Genomic DNA, 21,239 nt, shown 5'->3' with positions numbered 1-21,239 from the left:
TTTACTTGTTGGAATTTTCTTCTGTATTAGCCTTTTCCAAAGACTGTATTCTTGAATCTGATTGGTCAGAAGCTGTTGATTAATTTTCTATAACAGCAGCTCGACAGTAGTGCAGATTTATATTAATACGTTATCGTTTCTATAGTAACAGCTCATTCACACGGCCTTTTGGTGAAGTTTTCTGTAAGATGATATTTATTTAACATTTATGGAAGGAGTCTCCAGTGTCAGCGCTTTGTAACAGTCAGAGCTAAAGCTGTAACTACGTTTTCTGACATTTTCAGGACAGAGGAGTTTACACTTTGCAGTTTGTCTCATTAACTTCAAGAGAGAGAAAGAAAAGAGAGGCTGATGAGAGAACGACTGTTAGCGTTACACAGACGGGTTGTCATTGTATTCACTAAATTAAGGTATTAATCAAGCTGGTGTTGCCGTGAAAAAAACATTACTGCAATAGGTAAACATATCTCTGATCGCTAGCTAGCTCAAAACTGTAACTTGGATGAAGGTTGTCAAAAACACAACCACAAATGGCCGTCTTAGTGTTTTATTATCTTGCACAGGATTACAACGTGGGAAAATCGAAGACTTTGCAGTCTGTTATAATACTACAGTTTCAGCATAAAAGCAGTAAAGGCTTATATACAGAGATATATAGCAAATTGCAGTAGGGCGTTAGCGAGAATAAAGAGTAATATTTAGTAACATGGTCATCGTGCACGTAATCCGAAAACATGATAAAATATTGTACATATTTGTGGAGGTAACTGGAATTTTCTCCTTTGTCCTACACATCTGTGTGCAACAAAAACAAGTACGACCTGTTTGTCGAAAGCGTAGAAACATTACAAACGCAGCAATACACTATGGTACATCATCTCTCTCTCTCACTCACACACACACACACACACACACACACACACACACACACACACACACACGCGCACACACTTTTCGTCTCGTGTAGTCCTTTCCCCCCTCCACGTGGACTTCTGCTGGCACAGCAATGTTGTATATATTCTATACGAAGTGTTTTACTACTAGTATTAAGTTAGTGTACTAAACTGGTTCTGAATATAACACAGATTTTACTTGAGAAGCATTCAGCAGAATTAGACGCCTATGATCAGAGACATTCAGTGCGAAAATGCGTTAAAACAAAGCCAAACAAGACAGACGACTGAAGTGGATTAAATGGCCGAGCTGACACAAGGAACTCATCAAAAAAAAAAGAAAAGGAATAGAACAAACATACATAATATTTTGGTTTGCTATGAGGTGGCATTCAGGCTGTTGAATTTATCCGTCACACACCCACAAAATGTCCTTACAAATACATAAAATGCTCTCACACTCACATTTACCTTTCATACACATAGAATTGTGTATATGAGAGCATTTATTTCAAACATGTACCCATAAGTTGCTCTCGCATTCACACAAAACACTTGTATTCGCGATTTTACCTCACACAGGCCCACAAAATACTTTCACATTTGCAATTTTACCCCAAATATACCCACAAAATACTCACACATTCACACAAAAACACTCACATTCTCATAATTTTATCTCACACCTACAAAATGCTCTCGCTTTCATACAAAAACACTCGCATTCACAATTTTCCCCTCACGTATACCCAACAAAATGCTCTCACATTCACCATCTGACCCCAATTATGCCCAGAAATGCTCGCACATTCACAAAAAAGACTCAAATTCACAATTATACCTCAGATTCACCCACAAAATGCACTTGTATTTGCACAAAAAACTCACACTTAATTTCACCTTACATATGCCGACAAAATGCTCTCGCATTCACACAGAAACCCTCGTTCAAAATTTTACCGCACATATACCCACGAACTCTCTCATGTATACATAAAACATTTTCAAATTCACCTCACACATAAGATGAATGTGAGCATCACTTTACCTCTCACATACACAAAGATTATTTCATTTGTACACGTGAGAACATTTCAAGTCTTAAACAGCCTAAATGTCACCTCACTTTTATCAGTGACAAAAAAAAAAGACTTGACAGAACCAAGCAACTTAATTACAGTCATACTGCTGTGTGTAAATCTCACATGTTCATGGATGAAATGAGAAAGCTGAAAGGCACAGAGAGCTGGTGCTTCTCTCTTTTTTTCCTCTCCATTTCCAAACACTGGGGTAAAAATGTGGGAAATTTCCGCTGCCACTAAGAGCCCGAGTGACAGGCGACAGTTCTATAAAGCAGTGGAGGAAGACGGGTGGAGGAGGACGAGTGGAGGTCTAGGTAAGGCTGGCGTTGGAGCTGCTGGCGTTGCTGTTCCTTTTCTGGCCGCACTGCACTATGGTAGGAACCTGCAGACCCGTCTGAACCGAGAAACTCCCATTCCACACCTACACACAGTCGCAACGCACGAAACGTTAAGAAAAATCTTTAACACATTCGTTATGAACAAAAATATCTTCAGACTAGAATTTAAACCTCGTTACAGTCACGTGAAATTATTGTGGAAGGTTCTGGAGTAAAAACAGGCACATTTCCACAGAGGTACAGGAACCCTTTCAGGAACTATTGTTCCCAAATTCTTTTGAACGTTTTGAACATTAAGACTGAAGTTGTTCTTTTTGCTTCATTGTGCAAATATGACGTCAACCTTAACATATCGTTTTAAACCACCTGCGCACAACAATTTCACACTTTCAACAAAAAAGTAATCCTTACGAATTCCATCGTGCCACTTCTAGTTTGTCTCTTATGCGAGTGTAGTAATGGCTACTGATGTCACTTGTGGGCGTAACTATTTAAACACAAATTAAATTACGCACTAATCAGTGTGAAAACAGGTTTTTTAAATTTACATGTTACATGCTTGGCGTCATACTAGTTACATTCTCAAATTAGACTAGCAAAGCAGGTTAATACTAACCGTACTAGCTACATACACTAACCAGAAGGACCAAGAATCTCTGCCATTTCCTTCCGAGCTTTATTTTTCTTGGAAGGAAGTATCAGTTTCAAGTTTTTCTACTTGGCGCATCAAACAGTAAATGAGAACTAATTTTAGGTAGGAACTAAAGTTTTGAGCAGGGAACTGAAGAAAAGTCGGACCACACATGGCATACGACTGATCCAAGGAATCGTTCAAGGCAATCGTTTGGATTTTTTACCTTTAGAGCACCATAACTAAAAAAAAAAAAGAAAAAAGAAAATCTCAATGCAAATGTCGCTGAAATCGCGGCTTATTGTTGCTCACGTACATGGAAAATGAACAGCCGCTTTGTTGCTTACTAGTGTGAACGTTACTTTTTTGACTTGAATTTTTGAATTTGCGTGAAAACAACAGCATTGCAGACATGTTTGACTTTAGCGGCTTTAGCAATTAGAGATTTTTTTTTTTAATTCTCAAGAACGAGGGTTTGTTATTAGTTTCCATTTGAGCACACAGTGATGTTCAGTACGGAAGTTCAACCGCAATAGCTCCTGTTCTGGAGAAAAATACAAGCTCTGTACTAAGACTATGATATAATATTTACGAATATGTAACAATTTGCTTAGCTTAATTGTATTAATATTACAAATGTTAAGGTTTGGGTTAGAATTATCTTTTATTACAGCTATATTAATATGAATTCTCTCCTTTGAATTTGTACACATTTCCAGAGAAAGTTTGTTGTAGTTTGACAAACATAAGTTATGCGTCATTTAATCATTTTTACCTTTTATGGTATTAAGTTTCAAGTGACAATTTCCTGATATTTCACTCGGGTTTCATGTCAATCACCCACAGATACGTAAATGTATTTTCCGGAAGACAGTTTTGCAGTGGCTTACCATAAAAGCTGGAATAACCGGCTGCTGGAACTTGGTCCTAAAAGTATGCATGAGTGTTTTGGTTTTGGCGTTGTAGAAAGACAATGTGCCTGAAAGGACAAAAAGTCAGCATGTTTAAGAAATGACGTAAGGGGAATTTCCATTCACGCAGAATGTAAAAGGCATGAATTCTGATTAAAGAATACACATTACACATATACACATATGTGAGAATACATAAAAATGTTGTATAATTATCAATTAATTCTAATAATCAAAGTAATCAGTTGTATGTAGAGATAAATTAAAAAATGAACAGACTTTATACACTTCTCTTTTCACATGCCTTTGACAGGTAAACATTTTCTACCTACACTTTTACTTCTTTTGAATTAATTATATATATAATTAATTATAATTAATTTTAACATTTATAACATACATGTACACAGTACTGTGCAAAAGTCTTAGGCACCCTATTTTTTTATTTTTATTATTTTTTTTAAGTATAAACTTTCTTACAGATTTTTATTTTCTGACTTCTACATTATTGATTCAGTACAAAAACATTTTAGATTCCAAACATTAGTTTTCCAGAACAAAATGAAACGTTACAGAAAAATGTTTGTATGTCAGTAAAGAAAGCAGCAGATTCCATAAGAGACACTTTTCAGATAAAAACATAATGAAGGCTGCTGGGTTTCGCTGCAGAAATAAGAAGCGAGTTGACAGTCAAAGTCTCCAGAAGAACTGTGGCTACTTCTGCAAGATGCTCAGTAACACTTACAGCTCATTTCCTTATAAAACTGCACACACTGCACCTCAGATACTGCTTTATTTTATTAAAAAGCAAAGGATCATCCCACCAAATATTGACTTTGTTTCATTATTGTTTAATGCTCTTTATAGTATTTTTTTTAAATGTAGAAACATTTAGTTTCATTATTTTTGAAGGCGTCTTTACTCTACAGCATTTCTTTGCATGTGCCTAAGACTTCTGCTCAGTACTGTATATATAAAATTTATGCCTTTTATTTCTTCTTTTATTTTGTTCTTGGATAATTAAAGCATTTTGAATTGCCTTTGTGCATAAAAATATATAAATAAACTTGCCTTGCCTATAAAATCCATCACTTTTTATCATTATTTTGCAAAACGAAGCCCTTATTTTCAATACTACTTCATTCTTAGTACTTTATTACTTAGTACTGTATTACTGTTATTTTTTTTTATTTGTAATGAGACCCTTTAATCCTCTTCATTGACTACAACTGACCTGATTCCTTTATCTACCGTTAAAATGATACAGACTCAAGTTACAACTAGAATACTGATATCTTTATTGCTAAATATAAGCTTCAATTTCATAGAAATGAAAAAAGAATCCATAAATATTAACATAAATATGCAACACCCTTGTCATAGTTGCAGTAAATCCCACATGTGCTTGGTCAGTCCTAATACTGTTACTACATTATACTATTATTATTACTACTACAAATACTCGGCCCATCCCGGTAGACATTTTATTATACACATGTCTAACCTATATTTTTACTAAACAGTTTATTATATAAGGAATAAAACTTGGGGATTTGATTATTTTCCTATAACAGCACGTCCCAAAGGGTTTTATTCCACGTATATTACAGCTATTTGCCAACGATTACAATTTAATTAATTAGATAATGATTTGTATTTATGATCAGTTTATAGCTACATACTGTACAATGTTGTAGAACATCTACACAACAGCCACAGCCTCTCTTTTTTCTCTCTCTTGAAGTTAATAAGACGAAAAAATTGCAGCTCGTAATGTTACCAAGAAACCAAAAAAGGGTAAAAATCCTGACGTCCTGAAGATGTCAGAAAACTTCATGTTACAGTTCTACCTCTGACACTGGAGACTCCTTCCATAAAATGTTAAATAAACATACTATACTATAGAAAAGATAACGTATTAGAAAGGATGTATTAATAATAATACTATTGTCTCCTGTCAGAGCTGCTGTTATAGAAAATTAAATCAAACCTTCTGATAATCAAAATCCAGAATTCAACAGGACTGTGGAAAACTGTTTCAGCTTTTACTCCTATGTTTGAAACAGACGTTTATCTGGTGTCCTCACCCTCGTCGTAGTTGCAGTAGATGCCCATGCGCTCGGGGATGGGGCAGTCCAGCGTGCGGGCCTTGTTGTTGTGCTTGGCGCTGAGGCTCTGCTGGAGCCAGTTGTTCAGATGGATGCACCAGGAGGCGCTGCTCTTCCCGAGCTGATCGAATCGGCCGAGAGAACGCAGTGCCACGCCCGCAGCAAACGCCTTGCTCTCTTTATCGAACCGAACCTCCCAGTAGTGCTGCCCTGAATCGATCATGGTGTCACCTGCGTGTGAGAAATCACAGTGAGATACACCGATCTTTCTGTCATGTTAAATCAATACAACAGCTTCCACTTTTATCCACTAAAGCCCAAGAACAAGAACTTTTACACAAACAATAACAGAAGGAAAAATCTGGGCTTCCAAAGATGAACACAGAACGCAGTAAAAGCTACTATAAAGCTGATATCAGCATTAACAGTTTCACCAGAAGTCTTTATTCTCTCTAAATGATGTTATTTCTCCTTCACACTCACCCAGAACAGTGTAGGACTCGGCCGTGAAGCGGTCTCGACCCACCCGGGCTGAAGGCGCTCTCTTCGGAGACATCATGGCCGTCCTGCGGAGACAAACACACATTAATACACCTCAGCAGTGTACGCAGACAGAGGCGAGTTTTCCCAAAAGCACAATCGCCTCCAAAAACAATGAACATAATACACAACATATAACACAGAAGAATTAGATTATAATACATCACCTTATGCAATATTGTCTAAAGGCCCTGAATAAACGAAAGGATATTTGTCTCTCCTTCTGAAATATATATTTTTTTCTTTCTCCTCCTCTTCTTTTTCTCAACCCTACTTTCTTCTTTCACTTTCATCACCTTCTCATCTACCCTTTTCCTCTTTCTTTTTCTTTTCCTTCAACATGTCATTGTTTCTCCCTTGTTTCTCTTCACCTCCTCCACCTTCTTCTCCTTTACTTTTTGTGTTCCTTGTGTTTTTTCTTCTTCTTCTTCTATTCCTCTTCTTCCATCCACTCAACCTTATTTGCCTCCTTCTCATTATCCTGTTTCTCCTCCACCCTTTACTCCTTCTTTTCCTCTTAACCTTCTCTACCTCCTCTCCTCCATTTTCTCACCCTACTCTCTCTTCCTCTCCTTTTAGTTTCTTCACTTCAGAAAAGTATGAAAGATGCATGTGACACAATATTTATATTCTCATCGTAATATTTATATATATTACTTTTTCAGTGCAATATGATAGAGCAGTCTTTTGTAAAAAGAAATAAGAAACGATGCGCTGAGATTCGACGATTCTGATTGGAGCAGGAGAAGTGGGACGGACCTGGCCGGAGAGTGCATAGGAGAGCTGGTTCTGTTCTTTTCCTTGCGGATGTCCTGGATCGGGGTTTTCCCCCCGCTGCTGTCCCACTCCACGCTCAGGTCCTCCACCTTCAGGTTCTGGTGCGCTGAACCCGCGTCCAGCTTAAACACGAACGCTGGAGTGAAGAGGAGAAAACGATACAAATAAAAATGCTGAAAATACAAAAATATTTGCTTCGTAATGATACAGCTGAGAGTAAACTTTTGCACACGCTTTTGACAAAATTAAGAGGGAAAGAAACATAGAAATGTAATTTATAGACATTTAGTGTGTTTGGGTTCACATTAGTGTATGGTAAGATATTAGGAAAAAAATATAAAAACAAACTCAGTTGGGTTATAATGTGGCTCTGTCAGTGTCAGTCATATAACCAGTATTAACACAGTAGCTATTACTTTCTTCCACTTGCTTTCTATTTTAGGTCAGGAGTTTTTCTATTTTTATTTTACTCTGCTGTTTCCGTTTAATACTATAAAAAAGATTTGTGTGTAGGAAAGTGCGCTATATAAATAAAAATTTACTATGGGTGAAATTTATCATAATGATTGAGGAATTTTTTTGAAGGAAAAATAAATCTCACACGAACCAAAGTTGGTTAAACTGTTGCAGGAGTGTGTTTGCTGTCTAGCAGTTCAGCTCACGGCACATCAGTGCAGATGTTTTGCACCGGTCAATAACTGTTTGCCTCATTAATCCTTAAGTGTGTGTGTTCTTGTGTGTGTGTGTGTGTGTGTGTGTGTGTGTGTCTCACCATGTGTCTCCAGAGTAACCAGCTCGGAGAACTCTCCTGCTACAGCCTTATTGCACGCCTTCACCCGAAACGTCATGTAGCGCGTGTCGAAGCGAAGGCCTGCGCAAACACACACAAACCCCAGCGTTACACACAGACCAGATACAAAAAGGGAGGAAAAAAAACAAAACAAAACACATGAATGTTACTCAGTAACTCAGTAACAGTGTCACACAGAGTTGAAAGATAAAGAAATATCCATAATATCCTTCGTTCTACCTGTGAGCGTGTACTCCGTCTCTTTAATCCCCTCCACCACCATCCACGGATGCTCCTCCCGGGCGCGCGGAGGCCCCTCGTGGTTCGTTCGCCGGTACTCCAGGATGTAGTGGTCGATTTTAGAGTCTGGTTCCGGTAAAGTCCACAGCACCATGACGGAGTTATCATACACCTGACACTCAGACTCCTGGATCTCTGGAGTAGCAGGAACTACGGGTGAAGAAAGAACAGACGAAGGGAGAGTTTATTAATCATACGGAATAATACGCAGATCTATGAATATATCCCAAACACCTCTAGCAAATGTCAGTGGATGAAACTGCTATTTGTTTTTGATAAGAAATGGTAAGAAAACAGCAAAGCAAGAGTCTTTTTTTTTTTTTTTTTTTTTTTAAATAAACCAACCGCAGTCCTGACTTCTTCGATTGGTTATTCATAGTAAAATCACAGGTCAGAGCTCAACTCAAAGTCAGAGCAAATTGAGGGTAACTGAGGGTACCCGTCCTTTCCCTTTCGGTGAATGGGCTTTCCGGGAGGGTGAATTTTTATTTGCGTTTGGTCCGACCGCTGCTTTAGCCGTCCACATGTTTATGGATATTTCTGAAAACCTAGTTTTTACCTCTTTTGTTTTCACAAACTAAACTAGCTTGTATGTATCACAGGTCCTTGGAATCCAGTATCCGAGTCTTGGAAGTCGGATATGGTTTATCATACTCTCAGTAATTTTATTAGCGGCAGCCAAATCTATCAAAATATAGCATTCCCATAACAACCACAATTTTGTTCATTACTAACAACGGCTATGTTAGCTAACAGGCTAGCTTAACACACAGGCTCGCTAGGTGAATAGCTACAGTTACCACATTGTTATCGTTTAACAATATGCATACTGAATGCGATTGGTTCATGCAACCGAGCTTATTTCATGACATCACAAACTAAGGTCATACGCAATAACACTAATTTCATCACACCACCCCATCACTGATTTTCATTTAATAGCAGTGCACTGAAGGGTTTTATATTCCTTCTAAAAAATAAAGCCTGATGATGAATTAAAACGGTTAAAGACCATCTCTTCTGTGAACACTTAACTAAGCCCTAACTTGTCCACACTCAAAAAAAAAAAAAAATCAACACATACACTGGCTCTTACACCTCTACTCTGTGCACTTTGCTCCTCTAGCACTGTGGTAGCACTGCATGTTCTCTTTGCCTGTATTTCCTCATTTGTAAGTTGCTTTGGATAAAAGCGTCTGCTAAATGAATAAATATAAATGTAAACATATTGGGGTGTTTTTTTTTTAATGGAGAGTGTTTGTCTTTGACAGAAAACGTTAGTGAGTGTTGGATAATGTTGACTGTTAGATAAAGTGTGATGGAGAGCGGGGTTTTTTTTTTTTTCCACTTCTGTACTAACAGTGTGAGTGGTGTGAAACTGACCTGGGAGGAATCTGATGGCCCGAAGCACCTCGCGCTCCTGAGTGAAGTCCACCATCAGGTGACTCATACTGTCACTCGCTTTAGCTTTTAAAGAGAGGCGAAAGGCTGGGGCCATGGTAACACTGCGCAACACACACACACACACACAGTTAGCACAGTATAACACACATGAGTTTTAACATATCGTTCAGTAAACATGATCATGCGGAACAGAAATCCTGATGATCCACAACACAGAGCATGTGAGAGGATTAAAGCAGAATAAGTTTCCATAATAACTCCATATCACTTAATGAAGCTTATTTCATGATCCAATAGCATCATACGTGAGCAGAGTGGCTGTCCAGCAGGCAATGACAGAGTTAAAAAACTTCACAAAAGCACCTTTTAATATTAATATTAGACCTGATTGACATATCAGTTGAGTGATACAATGAGTCATTATTAAATTTTCACTGATGATGAGCATGTACATGCGCTTTGACACCTAATAGTCTTTTTATTAAGTCCAGATCAGAGTGAAACTGATTCTTATGGTTTGTCTGGAATGTGGTTTGGTTTCACGCTGCACATAATTACATAACCCAAAAAGCAAAAAAAACAAAAAACAAAAACAAAACATCACGTGAGGTACGTGTAGGGTAGAAAACATCCTTGTACAACTCTACATCTGTGTTTTTTGCTCAGTTTAGCAGCTCACATCTACAGAAAAACAAAAAATAAATAAACGAATCAAAAACACACAGTCTGATTGCGTCTGATTCACCTCGCTCAGACGCTCTCGGGCCCGAGTGTGATCGCTGTGTTCTCACCTGACTAAAGAACCGTACCGAGGCTGTGGCATCTTTCAGAAAAGGTGCAAAATCCAGGGGTTGTAGCACTCGAGTGAGAATTCATGTTGGTTTTGATATATATATTCACAAATTTTAGATGCATGCTGCCCTTTTTAATATTTATACAACTTTGAGACATTAATCATCTCAAATTTAAAAAGCGTTGGTTAAAAAAAAATAAATAAATAAAGAGTGTTACTGACAGCACAATGCGCTCAACTCCGCTCACGTGCTCTGCTTCAACACAATCACATAAAACCACTACACTAAAAACTAAGATGAGAGAAAGTGAATGAAGAGACAGGAAGTGGTGATGTAGGGAAAAGAACACGGGGAGGAATAAGACACAATGAAAAGCACTTGCTACTGATGATGATGATGATGATGATGATGAAGGTGAGTGGGTTGTATTCTTATCTACATTCTGCAGTCTAGTGCACAGTTTTACATTTTCCCTTTTTTTTAATTTATACATTTATTTTTAACTTAAAGTGGAGCAGTCAGGCTGTTCTATAGTCTTGGGACCAGATGTCCACCATGTCATGCTGTGACAGTAAAATAACCAGTGAAGCAGAGTTACTGTAACAACCCAGTTGTTGATTATTTTCCTATAACAGCATGTTCTGAAGTGTTTTATTCCCTTTACACCACAACAATTTAATCATTTATTAAAGAACAACACATTTTATCTGTTTATAGTCACATTTAATGTTGTGTAACTTCTGTGAAACAAGTTAGTTCCTGTTCACAGTCGTTCCCTCACCAGCCTCTGTTTTTCCCCTCTTGAAGTTAATAAGACAAAAAAAATGCAGTGTGTCATGTTACAGAGAAACCACAAAGCGTAAACTCCTCTGTCCTGAAGATGTCAGAAACCTTTACCTCTGACTGTTTGTTACAAAGCGCTGACACTGGAGACTCCTTCCATAAGTCCCAGTGAATGAGTTGTTACTATAGAAACGATAACGTATCAGAACGAGAGCATTAATATAAACCTGTGATTTGCAGCCGCACTACTGTCGGAGCTGCTGTTATAGAGAATTAATCAATACATTCTGACCGATCAGGGTCCAGGATTCAGCAGTGATGTGGTATAAATTCAGACCATGACTGTTCCTCTTTAAGAGTTTAGGAGGGAAAACACCAAACAGTGCAGTGCTTTAAATAAAACTCGATAAAGACTCGGTGTGTTCCAGGTGTACTGTACCTATCCTTTATGTCTTTAGCCGCCTGAAAGCAGAGAAGGAGGAGAAAAAGAAGGAAAAGAGAGAAAGACAGAGAGGTGGAGAGACAGAGTGAGAAAGAATTAAACAATACGTCAGTCATTGCGAGCACAGAGACAGCAGAGACGAGCGGTGACGGCAACAAGCGGCACTTTGTTACAACAATTATGTCATGTTCAAGCCATGGCCATGTTACTGCAGCAGAGCATGACAAAAAATGGATTTGATATTTAATATAAAAATATATTTAAAAACAAACAAAAAAACAATCACAAACAGATCACAAACAGATCGTGAGTCCTTCATCAGGAAGTGTTTTCACTTCCTATTTTTCAAACGTTAATGGAAATTTGTCACATGTCATAGTAAAAATAATACATTCTTTATGAAATAGAAATAAACTTATAACATTCTGTGCATTATTTAAGAAGAGACTAATGTTTATATGAATGTTTTTAGGGATGGACTCAGGGTCCCGGTACATTGCGTTCATTTGTTTGTTTGTTTTTTGTCTCAAAATGCAAACAAGATGTTCGAAACAGTTTATAGCTTTAAAATAATAATTATTACGAAAAGCTTTCATATTTCTTCTTTGCTTCTTTTTCATCATCTCATTTCATTTCAATTTACTGAACGATCTTGAATGCTAATATTGATCGTTATTAAAAGTAGTTCGATGGCGACGGTAAAAGAAGACAACATGCTGGCTGAAGAAGAAAAAACAGCAGGATTTTCCAGGTGCTGAATTTAAGAATAACTAAATCTCCTGAAAATTTATTGTGTGCATTTATTACAAGCTTTGTGATGTTAGTTAACGTTAGCTAGCATTTCAATTAACAGGGGTAGTGAGTGACTGGACCAGTAACGTTCGCTAAGTAGCTAAAGGCCAGGCAACATTTTTAAGGTGAACTCTGTTCATGCTGAAATGTTTCTGCAGTGGGCATTTTTTCCATATCTGAATTCATGAATATTTGATTTCTAGACTTTGTGCTGCGAAACAAGCAGAAACTATTTTTTTTTTTTAAATGAGTCAATATTTTAATTTTTTAAATAATTTTATAAACAAAAAATGAACATAACGTACACGGACCACTCAGATATTCCTCATCAGGTGTCATTTTTATTTTCAGTCACACTATCCTACACATCTTCACTAAATTCCCAGACGGAAATCGGACGTATTCCGAGTGGGCGCGTACCTGATTGAAGCCATCCGTCTCAGACGAGCAGAGCGTCTGATTGGCCACTTCCAGCAGCTCCTCAGAACTCTCCAGAGCTTTCGTACAGGCGCTCAGCTGATTCTGAGGAAACATGGTGCAGAAACACACACTCATCCCTGCACAGTATTAATCACTGGTTAAGTACGGTGGGCCAAGAAGATTAAAAAATGTGTAAATTTGTGGCAGAAATATGTCACTGCAAGTATCTTATATTTGAGGAGTACTCAAGGAGCGCCTAAGATAGTTTGAGGTTAGAATATTCATAGCTTTATTTTTTGACTGCATTTGGGTGAAATCTAAAGAAATTCCTAACATTAATTAGAATCTGACCAGAATTTTGCAAGTTTTTAATAATGCATTGATTGCCAGTACTTTTAGATACTGGAATAACGTATCTTTACAGTATTTCAAGTTGTGCTTTGGATGATAATTATTAGATACGAATTTGATTTGAAATACACTACAAATCCAATACAGAGCAAAATTCATTTAAAGGAGCAAGCACTCAGGAAACTATCATGCTGTAACAGATGCTGTTATAGATGATTCGCTGTGATTACATGAAGTTTCTAGACAAGCAGCGCACTCTGGTGGTATCCAAAATTTTCAAACTTCTCCAAAAACCAAGTAAATCTTACTAATTTACTAACACATCTGAGGAAAACAGTAATCATGTGAACAGTTTTGTCTTGTTCTGCTGTCGTTGCACCTTTATTTCGTCTGTATAAAGACATAACGGCTACATGATAGCTAGCTTCTGCTAGGTGGCCGAATTTTCCAGTTGCCTAGCAACAGTGTCCTCTTACCGTTAACCATGTAAATGCTGACTGGAGTGTGTGTTAGACCTCCCATAAATGAAAACATAAATTTATTAGTTGAATGAATTAAATTTATTAGTATAAATTTAATTCATAAAGTTGCATTAGAATGCACCATGAATTCCATATGATCTAAAAAGAAATTAATTATAATTATGTTCAATGTTATGTTCGATAATAAATTCTTAAATCACACAGACACACACACATTCAATCGAACCAATTCAAAGAACCAAGATCCAAGCTTTGTGTGAATTTCAAACTGAAGGTCATAAGCAGGACTATACAGAAACAGAGTGTAAATGCTTGAAGATCAGTTCAACTGTGTGTGTGTGTGTGTGTGTGTGAGAGAGAGAGAGCAGTCGTCTCACACACTCTCCAGGTGTGTCCATTCCTACAAGCGCATACTAAACACCCATTCATGATGAATTCATTAGCTACACCATTATCAGAACTGCTTTTAAAAATCTAATCAGAAGCTGCTTAATTCAGTGATACATGAACAAAGCAAACACAAAAACACACATGCACACACACACACGTACACGCACACACACACACACACGCACACGTGTACTTATGATAAATTTTTACTGAATGAGAAACACCACCACGTATTTATTGTTCCTTTTAAGTCGGGTGTAAAGGTTCACCATTAGAACTAGGTGTATCGGTCTCACTATTTACAATACGGCTCGAGTTTAAGTCACGGTGCAGGCGGAGGAGGCGTGGCCTCTGTATGTCACAATGAAGGCCACAATGGGCGTGGCCTCTGTGTCCATCCGTACCAACGAAGGAGTCTGTGTGTCAGTCACAGTGAAGAAGAAGGAGGAGGCGTGGCCTTGGTGTCTGTCAGTAAAATGATGTAGGCGTGTCCTAAGTGTACATCAGTCCCAGTAAAGTGGCTGTGGCCTTCATGCCTGTCAGTCACAGTGAAGGAGGCGTGGCTTGTGTACCAGTCAAACCTCTCAATCTATATCCGAATCTACACTGTTCAAGGATGCGCACACACACACACACACACACACACACACAAAGTAGCATAGCAGCCTGCTATTGAACTTTATATAACATCAGATTCGAATATGCAAATTGAGTAAATCCAATATCAGTAAAAGGGGGCGGGGCCTGTAGGGTGAAGGGCATTTCCAATTTGCATATTCATAAAATCTGGATTTATTGATCAGCAGAAATGTGCAGAGACTTCTGTGCCTTTTTCTGCTGTCTAGTGATGTTTTTTGTGGAGTCATCATGCAGGGAAATGTATTATTTAACAGAAGAAAAAATGTTTAAAACAGGTTTTGGTTGATTTTTAAGCTTTATTTGAGTTAAAGAAGAGAAAACAGTCCTCACCTGTAGCTCATACGTGCGACTGGCTCGCTCCTGTTTGATTCGGGTCATCATTCCCTCCTTCAGCTCGTCCAGAACAGCATGCAGAGAGCTGAACTCCGACTCCAGATCCTCCTGAACACGGGTGGAGTTCGCCTACACACACACACACACACACACACACACACGCACACACACGCACACACACGCACACACACAGCCGGTGAGAACAGCTTTGGCTCGAGCCAGGCATTGATCAAGCTTGATGTCTCTTTACTACCAAGTTGAGAGTGCTGGACTCGACAGTTTTCTGCACCTCATTCATCACATCAGTGAGGTAATACACTGTACAATATGATTTAAGTAAGGACTAAGATACTCTGTGTCATGTTGTTAAGGAAAATAATCAACGACCGGGTGGTGTGATAAAGCAGCTTTACTTTTACCAGCTTGAAGTTGATTAGTTTTGATTAACAGCATGTATTGTACATGTACTTGTTTGACATTTATAGTTGAGTTTTGTGGGCGTGGCTGAATATGCCGTGGTGATTTACATCTGATGATTGGCGTTTATCCACATACAAACATGAGTATGAAGGAATCTTTTGATAAACGAGGTCCAACAGTACAGCAGAGGTGCTTAACCAGGCTGTGAGAACATTTCACAGTTTGGGTCCTGTTTAAATTTTTTTATGTTTAAATATTATATACTCTAGATAGGGATGATATTATGACAAAAATATCACATCATGGTTCTCTAAGACATTCCTACGATACAAATATGTATCTCAATATATGCGTTTGTGAAGAAATTTCCAGCAAAACAGCAGTTTCATTAAAAAACCTGGGTTTAATAATAATAATAATAATAATAATAATAATTTTATTTGATGTCTACAAAAATAAATTAACACTAAAAAAGGAAGGAAAAAAATTAAAGCTTCAGTACAAAGTTTAACATCAGATCAACTGCTTCCAATAAGTTTGTAATTATTGAAATAAAAAATGTTATAGTAAGATATCACGACATCCATGATATCTCAGAAAGGTGGGTTGTGATATAATTTAATCACAATATTGATATTATATCATGATATTGCCCAGCACTAATTATAGGGCAAAAAGATCCACATTTTCATGTTTAAGATACTATTTTCTAGTTTTATTCACCTAACAGTAAGTGTTTTCCTAAATCTTTGGGTAAAAGAGCCTTGTTATGTGTTTATAGCCTTTATTCACATTGTTTAATCATTTGTTCACATTTAAATTATAGATCTAAATTGGTAAAAGGACTTGTGAGTTGGTGTTAGTGATTTGGCCTAACTGTTTGCTGGAAAACCAGATTTCAGCATAAAAACGAGTTGATGAAGCTTTAATTATGTTCCTTAAATGAATTTTAAAAGTATGTTACAGGATGTCCCAAAAGAAATTAACATTTTTTAGCAAAATGTCTTCCAAAATTTTTCATACTTGCGGAACGTCTTAACACAAGTTCATCATGAGTGGGAGAGACGACTCAGTGTCTGATTACAAAGACATGGCAATCATGTAGAGGATGTTTTGTAAATAAAGTTACATTTTGCTAAAAATTTCCTGTATGTATGGAGACTTTTGGGACACGCTGTGTATCCTCCTCCAGGTCCTCAATCTGAAAGAGCACACAAAACATTACCAGTGACGTGACTTTGTACACTTTGGTGTCTTTTTTTCCCCCTCAGTGCAACGTACCTCCAGGTTCTGCAGATTTTGCTTCAGGCAGCAGATGAAGTTCTGGATCTCCTCATTTTTCAGCGCCAATGTGTTGACGATCTTTTGGAGAGACTCCTGAAACACACACGCATAAAATAACACCCACACACAGTGACTCTGGGAAATGCGACCTGTTCGGTTTCATAAGATGGAGCCTGAAGAAACTCGAAGAGTTCTGAATTGAAGGATACTGAGATTTACAAAGTCAGATGCAATTAGGAAAAGAATGACAGTTGCATCGACAGTGACGGCTTGTGACGATATTAAATGGGATGGGATGGTTTTTTTTTTTACTGCTACAATTACATAACCATTATGGCTGACGATTTTAGCATGGCGTTTCAAAATAAGCATAACTACATCGCATACACACAGGAACACACTCACTGAAATATTTATACGCAATACCATTCCTGATTGGTGTGTTTTTACATGCCGTGTCTCTTTCCACATAGCGAGCACGGTAAACAAAAAGTTGCGTTCGCTGTTAGCCAGATCTTCTGTCCAAACCAGACTGAACGCTTCTGTCGTCTGTCTTTTTGTCTCAATGTTAGTTTAGTGTAGCTACATTTATTTATTTTTTTTAAAAAAACAGATGTTAGAGTAAATAATCCACCTCATTCCTGCTCATGATTTCATATGCAGCTTCTCGATCACTGCTGATGGCGTGTCACGGATGCGTTATGAAAAATATCAGTGCAAACGCAGATCAAATCTAGGGGCGTGTCCCTCTGTGTGAGACCCCTGACACGACTGACACTGATTGGCTGAATGATTCTACAGTCTGAGTGAGAAAGAAATCAGCCCCAGCCCCACGTCTCGCTGCTTCATACAATTCTGTGTGGTTTTCTTTTCAGAACATTTGCGGTGCTGTTGCACTCATTGCCACAAAAATCCAGTATAATCTGCTTTAAGCGTTTTTCAGGATTTTTTTCTTGAAAGAGAAGGAGAGCTCATTTACACCCACTATCCCTGTGCACCAACATGAGCAAGAATTCAAGAATTTAATAAGCACTATACCCAGTGGTTCAGCTTTAGAGGTGATCTGATTAGGAAAATTATTATATTACTTCCTCTACCAGTGCAAACAATCATGCACCAAATTACTGAGTAAACTGTAAAGCCTTTTTTAAAAAGCCATCTTTTTTTAAGAAGGAAAGAAAATCCTTATAATTGAGCACAAAAAAATGTTTTGGACACGTAAACTGGTTTAAAATTTTTCTGCCACGGCTTTGTGAAATGCACAAAAAGGCGCGACACAAAAATCTTTCACAAAACAGCTGGACTAAAGAAAAACGTTCACCAAAGACATTAAATGAAAACCCAGCTGGATTTAGGAGCGGTTTATTGGCGTGGCCTGAATCAGCACTCCTTATTTAATCCAGGAGAACATCTTCTGAGGTGGAACTTCAGTAATAAGAACTTGAGTAGATCTGATGTGTGCTGCTGTATTACAGATAGCTATTTTAGTGTGGAATAAACAAACTGTATAAGCGTCTTCACATTTAGATTCATAGGATGTTTTGAAGATTTTGAAATTGTAAAGTATTTAAAGTCATTTTGGCAGATTTGTTTATCACAAGCACATTTTAAAAGTAAGGTACAGTGCAGAAAAAGAGGAGCAGGTCAGGTTTTCATTTCACTGCAAGTTATATACTGTATATAACTATGTATATGACAAATAAAAATCTTCAATCTTGAGAAACATCTCAAACCCAGGTTCCTAAAGGGTTCTTTTGATTCGGTTAATGGTTCTAGATTGTGCCCCTTTCTGAAAGGGAAACTACAGACCAACTGAAGAACCTGAAAAACTACTTTTGAAGCTCTTAATTCCCACGCACGTGACCTCTAAAGTCCAAATCAAGATGATTCTCCTAACTACTGTAAGATCTGTAATACACGATATGAACAAATTAGCTTAAAGATGTCTAGGATCTGCTGTAGAAGATGTTCATTTATAATTTCAGAAGCATTTTGCCTATTGGAGCTCAGCTTTAGAGGTTTAGAGAAACAGCTGTGATGTTAATGTTAATAGTTTGTCCACTTCAAAAGACAAAATGACCAATTTATTGACCAATTACCAAAATCAGCTTCCAAACAAGTGTCTGACCAACTAGAGACACTTTTCAGCAAACATGTATTAGGTTTGGAGGGAATAAAACAGATTATAAATGATGTAAAAAAGCTTTGACTGCATGCAGAACAGTCTCTCTAAGTCTCTATAAGGGTGGAAATGTTCTTTAAAGCTTTATGTGCAGGGATGATGCTCCTCCACGCCCTGATCTCCCTGAGCTCACACACAGGACTGCTTTAGGGTCTTGAACATAACATCCAGACTGTAATAAGCAATAAAGGTACACTATGATATGATGATGCACATTATATAAAAGTACAGATTGGCCTAAATATAAATAAGACTATAAATAAATCTACAGCAGGTGCATGAGCCAGTAAGACTGTATATAAACCCCTGCTTCTGACATGCACCTGCTGCTGCTGCTGTATAACTTAAAATAAAATTTAAAGTGTTTTAATTTGTATATAATCAGTATTTTCAGATTTTTTTCCTCCTGGTAAAGACTTTACTTTGTGTCCTTGTGTCCTGTCCTGATGGGCGGCTGCAGTGATAATAAAGCTGGAGAGCCTCATGCATCAACTCCGCTTGCTTTCTTTGTTATCTTCAAAACATCATGAGCTCTTTGAATCTCCTCTCTCTCACCTTTTGCTCGTCCATGTCGCAGCACCGTGACTCCTGCGTCCGACGCTTTAATCTTCTTTATTTGTTTATTTATTTTTCTCCCAGATCCTGCAGAGCTGCTTCAGTACTGATGATGCTGTTATACAGCACAGAGCTCCGAGGTGCGGGATTACGTCATCGACGGTACCGGAAGTACATTTTCAATTCGACTTAAAAAAACGAACCAATGCTATAATCGAATTTGATTTATAAACCGAAACATTTTTATACATTTTTATTTATAAATATGTATAAAAATGAATGTGATAGTGAAAAGAATCGTTTCGTAGTCGCATAGCAACGCCAGGCGTCGTCTGAGCCAATCAGACACGAGCATTTCATCCGGGTACTTTCAGCTGCACAACCCATGGCTAACCAGCTAGGCCTTTTTTTAATAAGAAAAACTTTTCATATCGATTTAGCTAGTTACTTATCTAAATAACCAAAAGATGTTCTAACTTCGTAAATGCAAACAACATCCAAAAAAGAGACTCTTGGCTGCTATGTTCGAACTAGCTTAATAGTTAGCGAAGATTAGCCACATAGCTGAAACGAGTATTTATGGGAGTTGTAGTTTTTAAAACGTGTCCGGACTACAATAATCAAAAATGGCTACACTGTGAAATTCACAAAAGGAATTGTATAGTAAATAAATTAAACACCAGAAATTACTCAAAACACCTTTAAAGTATATTGTAAAAATACCGATAAATCTAATGAGTGGCGCAAAAAATTGTGCCCATGCGCGGTGCATGCTGGGTACTCAGGTTTTTCATGCCTTAACTCTAATCCTATCATCACGTTTTAAAGTTTTTATTTCTCCACTTTTCCAAAGTAGTTATAATATAATAGTAATATGAAGACAACGACGTTTTGTCAGAAAATATTCCTTACTATTTTGTTTAATAATAAGTATACATATACTTTTTTTTCTTCCCACCACACAGGATATATATAATATAATCTGAAACATATCACATTTGTCAAACATAAATAATCAATAGTTTACAGTGTAACGTGTAGTACAATGATAAAAATATAAATTCTGGCTAAATTATCAGTAGATATACTGTTAAAGGCTTTATGTGGAAAGCTGAGAGATGGAAACCAACACAAGCACAACGACTGAGAGTGGGCGGGGCTTAGAAACTTAAGCTTAGATTATGGAATTGGGAGGAGTTTAGAAGCTGTAGCCATGGTGATTATGGAATTGGGAGGAGTTTAGAAGCTGTAGCCATGGTGATTATGGAATTGGGAGGAGTTTAGAAGCGGTAGCTGTGGTGATTATGGAATTGGGAGGAGTTTAGAAGCTGTAACCGTGGTGATTATGGAATTGGGAGGAGTTTAGAAGCTGTAACCGTGGTGATTATGGAATTGGGAGGAGTTTAGAAGCGGTAGCCATGGTGATTATGGAATTGGGAGGAGTTTAGAAGCTGTAGCCGTGGTGATTATGGAATTGGGAGGAGTTTAGAAGCTGTAGCCTTGGTGATTATGGAAATGGGAGGAGTTTAGAAGCTGTAGCCATGGTGATTATAGAATTGGGAGGAGTTTAGAAGCTGTAGCCATGGTGATTATGGAAT

At 37.6% G+C, this 21,239-nt stretch overlaps 1 protein-coding gene across 1 annotated transcript; it reads right to left on the bottom strand.

Annotated features, from left to right (window-relative positions):
* Window positions 1-149: 149 nt before the first annotated feature.
* fsd1 (fibronectin type III and SPRY domain containing 1) lies at window positions 150-19,931 on the bottom strand. The gene is made up of 13 exons (XM_026927927.3): window positions 19,642-19,931; window positions 16,902-16,997; window positions 15,198-15,329; window positions 13,006-13,107; window positions 11,791-11,813; window positions 9,754-9,875; window positions 8,311-8,520; window positions 8,053-8,151; window positions 7,263-7,416; window positions 6,447-6,529; window positions 5,943-6,194; window positions 3,835-3,923; window positions 150-2,396 (listed from the first exon to the last, which is right to left on the bottom strand). The coding sequence occupies exons 1-13, from the start codon at window positions 19,654-19,656 to the stop codon at window positions 2,286-2,288; spliced, it is 1,488 nt and encodes a 495-aa protein (XP_026783728.3). The 5' UTR covers window positions 19,657-19,931; the 3' UTR covers window positions 150-2,285.
* Window positions 19,932-21,239: the final 1,308 nt, after the last annotated feature.

Source organism: Pangasianodon hypophthalmus, chromosome 8 (assembly GCF_027358585.1).
Source record: "Pangasianodon hypophthalmus isolate fPanHyp1 chromosome 8, fPanHyp1.pri, whole genome shotgun sequence".
NCBI lineage: Eukaryota > Metazoa > Chordata > Actinopteri > Siluriformes > Pangasiidae > Pangasianodon > Pangasianodon hypophthalmus.
This window is presented reverse-complemented; position numbering and strand designations above follow the sequence as displayed.